This window comes from Empidonax traillii, unplaced genomic scaffold, assembly GCF_003031625.1.
Source record: "Empidonax traillii isolate 1590-97213 ecotype Southwest subspecies unplaced genomic scaffold, ASM303162v1 scaffold31:size1920502, whole genome shotgun sequence".
Classification (NCBI taxonomy): Eukaryota; Metazoa; Chordata; class Aves; order Passeriformes; family Tyrannidae; genus Empidonax; species Empidonax traillii.
Genome location: NW_020955224.1, coordinates 1615459 through 1626917, shown reverse-complemented (window position 1 = coordinate 1626917; position 11459 = coordinate 1615459). Strand labels below are relative to the sequence as shown.

General features: G+C 42.8%; 1 protein-coding gene across 1 annotated transcript; it reads left to right on the top strand.

Moving 5' to 3' along the window:
• The first annotated feature begins 3477 nt into the window (after positions 1–3477).
• Positions 3478–9101, top strand: DEGS1 (delta 4-desaturase, sphingolipid 1). The gene is made up of 3 exons (XM_027911438.1): positions 3478–3662; positions 4380–5122; positions 7226–9101. The coding sequence occupies exons 1-3, from the start codon at positions 3581–3583 to the stop codon at positions 7370–7372; spliced, it is 972 nt and encodes a 323-aa protein (XP_027767239.1). The 5' UTR covers positions 3478–3580; the 3' UTR covers positions 7373–9101.
• The last annotated feature ends 2358 nt before the right edge of the window (positions 9102–11459 follow it).

The following is an 11459-nucleotide window of genomic DNA, read 5'->3' as shown; positions in this document are numbered from 1 at the left end:
TAACGGTTATTCATGATGAAAAATTCCTGTAATGGACTACTTACCAGCTATTTGTGGTGAAATACTTCCAAACAAGTATAAACCTGTGAATTGCATTTACTGAAAAGGTTTATTCGTACATCTCTGAATATCTTTCACCTTAGTTTCTTTATTAATTTCTAGAATATGCAAGCAATTCCCCCCCCCCCCCCCTTTCACAATATACAAATAGTTTCAGGTTACTCAAAGGTATCATTTATTTATGTGTTGGGGAATCTCTAGCTCTGCGTAAACGGAGCTGGAAACAACAACAGCCCATTGTTACATGAAATGTTCTCTGTGAATGTGCCAAGTGCCAGCTTGGAACCTTCAGCTCAAGGAAGCGTCACATGCTCCGAGTTTGCAGGTGCATCCTGATTATCCACCTGCTAATGAGCACAGTAAAATGGAACAAGGCCCGAGAAACATCACAGATATGTAACATGGTTCCAAGGCAGCTCTGGAAATGCCATGGCAAAGGCACACCAGTGTTTCATTTCCCAGGGAGGGAGGCTCCCTCTGGAATATACCCCGCTAGCACAGACAGAATGGAGAAAGCAGAATGAAGTAATAGTTTGGAGAAAAGAGCTGCGGCGTTAATTTCTGACACCATGTTTTCCCTTATTAAATAGAAAGTGTGCATTTGCAACATAGGAACAAGCTGATAAATTGCCTGGAGTAAAAACTAAATCACTTGTCATTCTAGATGTCTGTGCACCTTTACATGAGTTGGTGCATTGGCTTGGAGAAGTACAATGTTTGTTGTGATTAGTGGCCGTAATCTGTTAAAGGGAGATGTAATGTACAAAGTTGCATGAAAAATTGTTTTATTTGCAGCCACTGCTCAGCTTTAGCACTTGTATCAAGGGCTGAAACTGAACAGCTCAGGGTTGATAGGGAAAGCAATTGTGTCTTTTATAGTTAGTTTCTTAAAATATTTTTAAACTACTGAGGTCAGTTTTCCTGCTTTTCTAAAAATAGCAGCTTGCCTTGAAAACTTTTTTTTTCATAGTAGGGTTGGAGATTTTTTTTTTTTTTACAAATCTATGTATCTAGTGAACATGATGGAAATGGGATCAGAAGATATCACAGTGGTGCTTTTTTGAGGGAAAAGCTGTTTGCAACCAGGTCTTGCTTCCCAAGTGGAATGGCTGGTATGTAAAAGGAGTATGCAAGCACCTTCCAAACAGGGGCCAGTGGATGTCATAGATGGAAGCACTGAAGGAAGAAAGACTACCTGCTTAACAAGATAAATTTCACAGAATAAAGAACAGATAGAAACAAATGGAACTTCTTCAGTTCCTGATACTTGTTCAGCATTGCACATTAATCACTGAAGTCCATTAACGTTACAAGGATGCCTGTGAATAATTTCTTAATGTAAAAGGTAAGGAAGAATTGAACAGCAACTTAATTGCTTTCACTGAGATGTAAGGGGGAGCACTAAAATTGCCTAAAGAATTTTCAGCATTAAGAGCTTCTTGGAAACAGGATGATGTGGGATACAGTTGAATGTGTCTTGAGACACGAGATGGCTACCTGGTTTCTTGGTGTTCCTGATGGTATTAAGAAGGTAACTGGCAAATTACAGTGATCAGTTGTTTTTTCACTCATAAGTTAATTCAGTTCGGACTGTTTTACAGCAACGTGTCTGCTAGGTGTCAACTGTTCTAATAACTCTCCAGTTACATTCCTGTGCTGCTTTGCACCATACCTGGACCAGCTCACTTGTCCATGTGCTCTCTGCTCTTGCAGTTATCCTTCCTCGTTAGACAGGGATGCACTGCTGGCTTTGGTTTACATGTAACTGAACATTCCAGAATTTTTGTTCTAGCTTTGTGACAGCTGAAGGCAACACTAGATACTGGATCTCTTTGTCTTTGAAAAAAGTGTCAGAAAAACTGATAGCTTGCTGAAGACCTAATAAATCTGGATTTGTTACACAGGCTGCTTAAAGCAGAAAGACCGAGTGAATAGAAAGGCACTTTGCTCTCCAGTACACTTGGGCAATTAAATTTTCCAAAACTTTCCTATTTAATATTTTTCTTAGTCTTTTAAGCCTTGTTTAGCTGCTCTGGAATGTTTAGTTTATAAATCTGGGCTCTTCTATTTAATTGCCCTAGTGAAATTTGTGACCGTTCACAAGTCTATATGCATTTGCAACGCTGTAAACCTGCCTCTGTGTGCTGAACTCTTGATACTCTCTCTCTCTGTTTCTCCCCCCCAGTGTTCCTGTTGGCCGAGCTGCAACCCCTCTCATCATCTGACACATCCCTCCTCTTGGCAAGATCCTTCCCAAGGGTGAGAAGGTCTTTAGCGCAGTGATGGATAGCAGTGCTAATATTTGAAGTACAAGAAGGGAACACTTTAAGAAACGTTGCTCACAGTGTTTGAAGTGCAGCTGAGTGGAACACTTGTGACCCCGGCGATCCTGCACTCGGCTGCTGCACAGGCAGCTCAAAGGCGTTTTCCTGGCTTGTTGTGAAATGGTCGCTGACCGAGAAGTAAACCTTGCAAGGTCGCAGTGCCTGGATGAAATCTAAACATCTGCTTTGCCTCCTAAGCTGCATCAGTCCCCACGGAGTCCGCAGAATTCAGATCATGCAGCCAAGGAGGGAAAAGCTGTGCGTGAACTTTTCCATTTCTCACCTGCTTGCTCAGTTTTTCCCTTCTAATTCCCATCCTAATATGCGCAGGTTAAAAATGCATGCAAACAAAACTATTCACACAGGTGTTATGCTTTATGGATCCCACACTTTGTGCATTATTTGGATTGCAAACGTCGTCAAGTAGGGATTGTATTTCCCCTTAATGAGCCCAGTTGCACATGGGGATTTCAACAGCCAGTACCCGTTAACCTCTTTTATTAATTATTGCAAATAAATTTTAAATGATGCAACATAAACCTTGAGAAACTAATATTACATTAATAGAAGAGGTACCATTTAATTTGTGATAACTTTCTCTGCTGTTTTTGTCACTGTTACTCATTTAGAGTATTTTGAGTGGATTTTTGATCAACTGACTTAGATTGTTTTGGGTGGACACGTAAAGTCCCAATCAAGTAGTCATTCAGCTTCTATATTAAATAATCTTTGTAACTGAACTTCCCGAAGTCAACATTATATAAGAAATACATGTAGGGATGGATATTTGTCAGTGAAATCCTTAGAATATCTTGCCACAGAAAGAGACCTCGACACGGGCGTTTTGAGTAGTAGTTGAATCCCTTTAGGCAGGGGTCTTTAATTACGGGGTTAAACCACAGATTTCGGACAGATGACGGCTCTTCCTTGCACGACCGCTGCGTTCCCACCGCTGCCGCTGTGAGGAGTCGCTCCTGCGGGCTGAGGGAGCGCCCCCCGCCCCTCAGGGCGCCGGCAGGGGGCGTCTCCCCGCCGGGAGCGCGCCTGACAGCAGGCGGCGGCCAATGGGCGGCGAGGGCGGGGGGGGGGGGGCGTGTCCGCGAGCCGCCTGCGCGGCGCTATAAAGTGCGGGGCCGGGGGCGTCGCACAGCCAGCGGGACGGGTGGCTGTGGAAGGGTGGGTGCATCGCTGCCGCCATGGGGAATACCGTGGCCAGAGAGGATTTCGAGTGGGTCTACACGGACCAGCCCCACGCCGACCGCCGCAAGGAGATCCTGGGTGAGGAGCCGCGGTGCCGCCGCGTCTTGCCTCCCGCTACGTGGCGGAGCGGGGGGGGGTCCCACACACACACGGGCACCCCACAAAATGGCCGCCCGCGCCGGGGGGCGGCGGGGCCCGCGGGGGCCTCCCGACGGAGTGGCCGGAGCCGGGCCGGGCCCGCGTACGTGGAGGCGGGAGCTGCCGCCTTCGCGGCGCTGGCGGGGGAGGGGAAGGGAAGGAGCGAGGGGGAAGGAGGGAGGGCGGCGGCCGGGGTTGTCTCCCGAGGGCCTGCCCCGCTGAGCCCTGCGAGCGGTCAGGCGATGTCACCTCAGAGCTGACACCCCGCGCTCACGGGGAGGGGGATAACGGCGTCCTCCAGTGCCGCGCTTAACGCGGGCCTGAGCTCACTGCAGCCCTTCTGAATCGAGGGTGGGTTGTTCGGTTCAGAGCTATTTCCTTCCTGGGTAGGCTGGATGTGGCACTGGTGCTTGCCGAGTACGTGTCTAGTTGCTGAGCAACGTGAAAGTGCTAAAATTACTCGATTCCAAGTGATTCATTATAGCAGCAACTATCACAAGTGGAAAGGTCATGCGTTTTCGTTACCTTTGCAGGCAAATCCTAATTGGGAAGAAGGGAAGGAAAGGCTCTATCTGCTGTTATACTCTAATTGGGGGTAGTTGGCTGTGAGGAGAGTTTCGAAGTAACTCCTGTTTCATGTAATTCTTTCTCATCTAGCTAAACATCCAGAGATAAAAGCATTGATGAAACCAGACTACAACCTGATCTGGGTGGTTGTGCTGATGGTTCTGGCGCAGTTGACTGCATTTTATCTAGTTAAAGACTTGGATTGGAAATGGGTAGTCTTCTGGGCGTACGTTTTTGGAAGCTGTATTAGCCACTCCATGACTCTGGCTATTCATGAGATCTCTCACAATAGTGCCTTTGGCAACAGCAAAGCCATGTGGAATCGATGGTTTGGAATATTTGCCAACCTCCCTCTTGGTCTCCCGTATTCCATATCCTTCAAGAGATACCACATGGATCATCATCGTTATTTGGGAGGTGATGGAATTGATGTGGATATTCCTACCAACTTCGAAGGCTGGTTTTTCTGCACGCCTTTCAGGAAGTTCATGTGGATTGTTCTTCAGCCCTTTTTCTACGCGATTAGACCTCTCTGCATCAATCCCAAACCCATTACTCGACTTGAAGTAATCAACTTGTTGGCTCAGCTTTCCTTTGATGTTGTGATATATTATTTATGGGGAGTGAAATCCATTTTTTACATGCTGGCTGGTTCAGTACTTGGACTTGGATTGCACCCAATTTCAGGACACTTCATAGCTGAACATTACATGTTTTTAAAAGGACATGAGACCTATTCCTACTATGGGCCACTTAATTTGCTCACTTTTAATGTTGGCTATCACAACGAACATCATGACTTCCCCAATATTCCGGGCAAGAGCCTTCCATTGGTAAGTTTACTTCCAAGGTTATTACTTTTTCTTAAATTAAGCCCTACTTTAACTTGAAAATTAGGTAGAGCACTGACAGAAGAATGGAAGATGGGAGATCAAAAAAACCCAACAACAAATAACCAAAGAAAAATGACAACATGAGTGATAAAGGAGGTAATTACTTAGCATTTTAGTGGTATCTTGAACAAGCTTCCAGAGTGCTGACTGCCTCTTCCATAAAAGGAGAGGGGAGGAAAAGCATGTCTTATGCTTTGCACTAACTTTAGCTTCCTGTAATTACAACCTGTCTTCTGATTTCTTCAGTTTGTAAGTATGCAGAAAGCTAGTTAAGAAGTTGCAAATAACTTTGGATATTTGTTGTCGCTGCAGTCTTAAGGACAGCGTTGTGATGTGTGCTCATGCTTCAGTTTCTGCTATCAGTGACGTTTTCCGTTGGGGGAAAAGAGAGGGTTTGAGATGATGTTAATGTTTGTTGTACTGTTGACAAAGGTTTAGTAACTTTCCAGTCTGGAGCACCTCAGTTTCCTCTGGCCAGAGCCTTTGAACCCTAAATAAGTATCAACTGTACATTGACAGAATTAAGGCTTCTGTGCCAGGACTTAGGCCTGTCATGTCTGCATGAGTAGCAGAGGTGAAGTGTCTTCTCAATTCACTCTTTGCTTCCTAAAGGCAGGAGTTTTGTTCTCACTGTGTATGTGTTTCCCAATTGGAGCACAAGCTTCAGGGGACATTAAATTTGCAATTGGACAGCAGCTGCGGTGTTGGTCTTGTAGCTTTGTTATTGCACCCGGCAATAGTAAGACCTTATAAGCTTGCCCCTTTGGTGGAGTCTGAACTTGTTATTTCTGTTGTCTGTGGTGGAACTGTAAAGGGAAAGAAGTAAGCCAGCACTTTTAGCAGGGCAGCTGGATCGTGTAATTGGTTTGTTGAGGCTTTGTGTGTTTCTTGTTTTCAATGACAGATGGTTGCTCATATTCATAGATTTCATCTTTAAAACAAAGCAAAAGTTGCTTTAAGTCACCTTTTATACCTAGGTCTGTGCTGGTGAACCAGCATTTCACTTCTTGCAGGGGTACTTCAGCTATAAATAGGCATGAATTTTTTCAAGTATTTAATTCCAGGGGTAAATACCCAGTTCTGCTGCAGGACTTGTAATTCACAGCTCTGATAAGAAAACAAAGTCTTCTTTTAGAACAGTGCAGCGATTCTGGTTGGACTGGACTCTGTTATGCTGTGTGCTAAGATCCCTGAAGTCCTGAACACTTGATTCCTCAGCACTGAGGATTGTTACTGTTGAATAAAAGTATAGATTCACTATTCTATAGGTGCAGTGATGGAGCAAAAGGATCTTTGGCTTCAAACTAGGCATGTATTACCTTGGGCTCGTTTGTTGCTTACACAGATTATTATTTTTCTGACTAAAGCTATGGAATTTTGTGAGAAATCCTTTTTTGTTCTGTTCAGGTTTTTAAGGCTTCAGGTCCTTGGCCTTAAATATCAGTAAGGACACTTCACTGAATCTGCTGCTCTCAGTTTCAAATAATGGTCTAGTCAGCATGTACAGCTGAGAACAGTCTTTGGAAGAAGTTTGTATTCATTCTTTAAAGTCAGTTTCCATAAAGGTGTTCCTCTGAAATAGAATGTTTGGTTTTTTTTCTTCTGAATGCTGAGGTTTGAAACTACATGTAAAAATAGCTGTGTTAAACATCTCTTCCCAGAACTCGTAACATCCTTTTTTACTGGTACTTGTATACCTATGAGTCAGCACTGAAGTGAGTCACTCACCCACTTTCAATAGCAATCAAACCACTTGCTTTTTGAGCTTTATCATGTGGGTAGCAGAGTGAACGGACTTTGGAGTGCCAGTGGAGTTTGTTCTGGTTATTTTCAAAAGCTGCACATGAAGTTTATGTAACAACTAGGGAATTGCTTTCTCCTTCAAGAAACGTTCGCACTGTGGCACTAGTGGCCCTTCCTATATGATCTAACCTCTGAAATGAAAGTGCCGTGCATTAGGTTACACATTGAGGTTACAATTTGCAAAGTTGTCACAATTTGTGCTAATATAACCGGTAAATAAACCTCATATCTCTTCTTCAGGTGAAGAAAATAGCGGCTGAATACTATGACAACCTGCCACAATACAACTCTTGGATAAAAGTACTATATGACTTCGTGATGGATGACACAATTAGCCCATATTCACGCATGAAAAGGCAATTAAAGGGTGAAGTGAAGCAAGATTAAACTACTGGCAACCAAAAAACTTTGAAATGTCTGCTTGCTTAAAGTGGCTGGTATAAAGGTCTCTTGCTAAAGCTGTTCACCTGTGTCCTGAATTAAGATGTACAGCAACATAGCAATGCATCCTCAAGGACTTTGTAGCAGACTCCTACCAGCTATAACATTCCTCACAGCCCTCAGATTTGTTGGTTTAATGTGTCTCTGTTTGCCTAAGGATCAGTGTTATATGCATAATGCAAAATCAATTTGTTACAGAATTTACTTTACTAGGTGTTAAATCAATATAAGATATGTCTGACTCATAATATTTTAAAAGTTCTCAATGTAGTATACTGCCCTCAACATGCTATTTAGGTGACTGTAGTTTTAAAAGGCTGTACTTACCTGTTAATTCTGAACTAACATAATTTGTGAACTTAAACCTTCTGTTGAAAATGTTTCCAAACTTATGGTTGGAAGAGCTAAATTTGCACAGAAATGTTAAGTCTGCTTTTGTTTAAATATGTAATATGTCATCTGAAGCACTGCTTGAAAGTTTTACCTTTTCTACTTAAAGTACCTTAAAGGAGCAATCTGTCAGAATGAAACCAGTATCCTTGAGGTGGCTTCTGTGACTTCTTTGTTTAAAAAAAAAAAAAAAAAAAAAAAGTGGGGAATTCAAGGGTATTGCCGCTCTGTGGTCCCACCTACTGCCTGAGCTGCTTATGTTGGCATATAGTGTGAGCAGGTGGCATTTAGGAAAGTTAAAATAACTGATTGGGGTTTTCACATTGGAAAAATCGTTACAGTTTGAGGTTTTTCTGATCTTCAAAGAAAAATGATTACTATGTTACTATGGTTTTAAATGCCATAAATATTTACACTCATTTGGAAATCTGACTTGTAGGGAAAACAGAACAGATTGAGACAGATATTGTTCTGGCAAACAAGGCTTTCTACAACCACTGACAATTCTACCTATTAAGCATATTAGTAATTTATGTACACAGAAAGGTGTTGTTAAATAATCTTGTTTTTTTTTTTTTTCCCTACACCTACAGTACCCTCCATAAATACTTGTCTTTCTTACATATTAAAATGTGGTGAGAGGTGGTGATATCAAATTTCCTGCTTAAGAAGTTTTTAATTGGGAACAGAGAACGGATAGCCTTGCTGAAAACTGAAGAATCTCTCCATGTCTCAGCAGATTTGCCTTCTACCATCTAGTGCATTGATGATGGCTTTAAGCAGCCAAAGGTGGCTACAAATCACCCTTAATCTGAAATGGTCATGCTGTGGTATGTTCTTCACTAACCTGAAAGATGGAATCAAGAAGGTGGAATCTTACTTGCTGGTCTGCTGCAAGTAACTTAATTTTAGATGCCTCCAACTCCTGCATTTCGGTGTGGGTTTTTTAGGGCTTTGTTTTTGTGAGGTCTTTTGGTTTGATTTTTTTGTTGTTGTTGTTGGGGGTTTTTTTGGGGAAGAAGGTGAGTGCCTGAAAAGAATGTGTTGGTACATCTTACTCCCTGATTGTAGTCTTGTTCTTTAATGTGTATTTTGTTTAAGTATGGGCTCTTATCTGTGGCTAAGCAATAGAAATGGAATGAAGTTACGCCAACCACTTCCAAAGTGACTTCCTTACGCCAGGAACACGAGAGCTAGCCAGCATATTGCTCAGGGTAGAGTGTAATGTCAAAATATACTTTGTCCGGTATTTTTACATGTAATTAAAAAGCAAAGATTAAAGTAATATTGGGTGAATTTTTGCTTGATCCCCTTATGCCGAAAGACTTAAACTTTTATTTTTAAAGCAGATTCAAGACCTGTTTTATTGAGTAGTGATACAGATGAACTGTGAAGAATTGCTGCCTTTCCTCTCTACTCAAAAAAACTGACTTTGGTTGAAATATTTGTATAGGCTTAACAAGTTGCAGAACAGTTTCTTTTTAAGCCGCTTAGTTAACTTCACCCTCTTCTTCATAAATTACCTTTGATGTTGATGACTTATAGGTGGATGAAGGATGGAAAGTGTCTCCAAAACGTTTTATGGCCAAGAGCTTAAGTAAAGAAATTCAGCTATCCTACATGAATGCTTGAGATAACCAGAGTTCAGAGTCAAAATGTTATAGTTACTTAGTTACCTACATCGTGGAATCACTGATGCTCCTTTCTGTCCCCCCCCTGGGTAGTGCAAGTGTAAATTCCTGCTTTTAATCAGGACTGAAGTTGCCATGTCTCTTGTTTAAAATGGCAAATGTTGCTTTAAGGTGTTCTGACTATGCTCTTCCCTTCCAACTTCAAGTACTCTGTTTTTCACTTCAAGAGGTGCAGAACAGTGGGGAATTCTGAGGGAGATATCTATGCCTGCCATAATCTTTCTGAAACATCTGCTAATGGCTACCTATTGGAGAACACTTACTGGATAAGGGTAATCTGAGCCAGTGAGACTTCAGTTTGGATCTAAATAATGCTCCAATTCTTGCAAGCACTGCTAAATACCATTCTTAGGCATATAATGGCCATGGCCAGTCTCTTCTCGAACGAAGAACCGGGGAAGGTCTTTACACCTTCCAGCCTGCGCATTGGATTTTTTAGGTGAGACACAGTGTGCGCGGAACTGAGCCCACCCTTTAATCCTAAGGTTCGTCTGCCGGGGCCAAGCACGCTTGGACGGTGGCAGTGAGGTCCTCAGGACGTAGATGGATTGCCTTATGGGCTAACGAGCTCCATCTGCCCGGGGAGGGGCCCCGACCGGGCATATAATTCCTGTGTGATACACAAGAGGCCTCGGCATCCAACTTCAACAGTAGGGATTTTGCCAAAAGCAGACCATCTGAAAGTTAACCTACACTGCAGCATAGTTTCATCCCTAAAAAACAGAGTCAGAGGCATTTTTGAACCAGTAGTGAAAGTAATTAGGAACAGCTGGGCTACTTGATGTGTTTGATATATTCTAAATGTAGAACTAGCTTTATCCAGTCCCACTTAAATGTGGTGTTTGCTCCAACGGCATTGCACAGAACTAAGAAACACTAACATTTAAAAAAAATATACATACACCATTAGTTATTGTTTTTTAAGGAAATAAATAGTTTTCATAAATACAAATAAAATATATGGCAGAGACAGGTTAGTATAATTTTGAAACATTTTATCTGAAAGCTGGAGGGAGCCCTGACTAACTGATGAAGAACAAATTGAACCTAAAGAGCAGTAAGAGCTCTGACAGTTAACCCAATTATATTTTTTTTCTAAATCTATTCAGATGGAATGAGTTAACTTTGGTGTTTCTACTTGCTTGTTAAGGTTTGTTCCTTTCTGTGTAACTAAAGCATCTCAGTTTGGCAAACAACTCCTTTATGTGAAATCGGCCAGGACTTCAAGTGTCATCCAAGTATTTTAGCTGCAGTTAAATTGTGCAGAGCCCTGAATCCCCTCCAGGGCTTTCAGAGTAACTTGCAGTTTTCAGAATAAACTTCCTCGCATGGCTTTTAACACTCCCTGCCCCCAATTATTTGAAGTTGCTTAAGTGGAATAAGTTATGCATCCTGGAATCTGATTGTACTAGGCATTAGTTTTCCCACAGGACAGGCGTGGGTATATTCCTCTTTCAAAACAGCTCTTGCCTCTGGCATTCTTGTTTGGCTGTTGAACCTGTCTGCGCCCTGGCAGTGGCCAATTAATAAGAGCTAAATGGGTGCATCTCTCTGCAGATCTCCTGCTTTCAGGTCCCTGGCAAGACTTCCCACCTGGCTCCACAGGCCAGTTGAAAGCTAGTTAAGACTTTTCAGTTGTGTGCCTCAGAATTGTTCTGGTGAAGTCTTTAAATGTAGCTGGTGAGCACATAACACACACTTGAAGGTCTGCAAGTGCTGTGAAATGTATCTGTTCTAGGAGCCCCCGGTGGTGTAGAGGAAAACACACTGCACTGTCACTGCAGAGACCCGGGTTCGATTCCCGGTCGGGGCCCCTCCCCGGGCAGATGGAGCTCGTTAGCCTGTAAAGGCAATCCATCTACGTCCTGAGGACCTCGCTGCCACCGTCCAAGCGTGCTTGGCCCCAGCAGATGAACCTCAGGATTAAAGGGTGGGCTCAGTTCCGCGCACAC

What these genes read in the sequence shown, in the direction of transcription:
- DEGS1 (XM_027911438.1), top strand. Translation starts at nt 3,581, where the DNA reads ATGGGGAATACCGTGGCCAGAGAGGATTTCGAGTGGGTCTACACGGAC. An exon ending in CCGCCGCAAGGAGATCCTGG is followed by an intron (nt 3,663 to 4,379) that starts GTGAGGAGCCGC and finishes TTTCTCATCTAG; the next exon opens with CTAAACATCCAGAGATAAAA. An exon ending in CGGGCAAGAGCCTTCCATTG is followed by an intron (nt 5,123 to 7,225) that starts GTAAGTTTACTT and finishes TCTCTTCTTCAG; the next exon opens with GTGAAGAAAATAGCGGCTGA.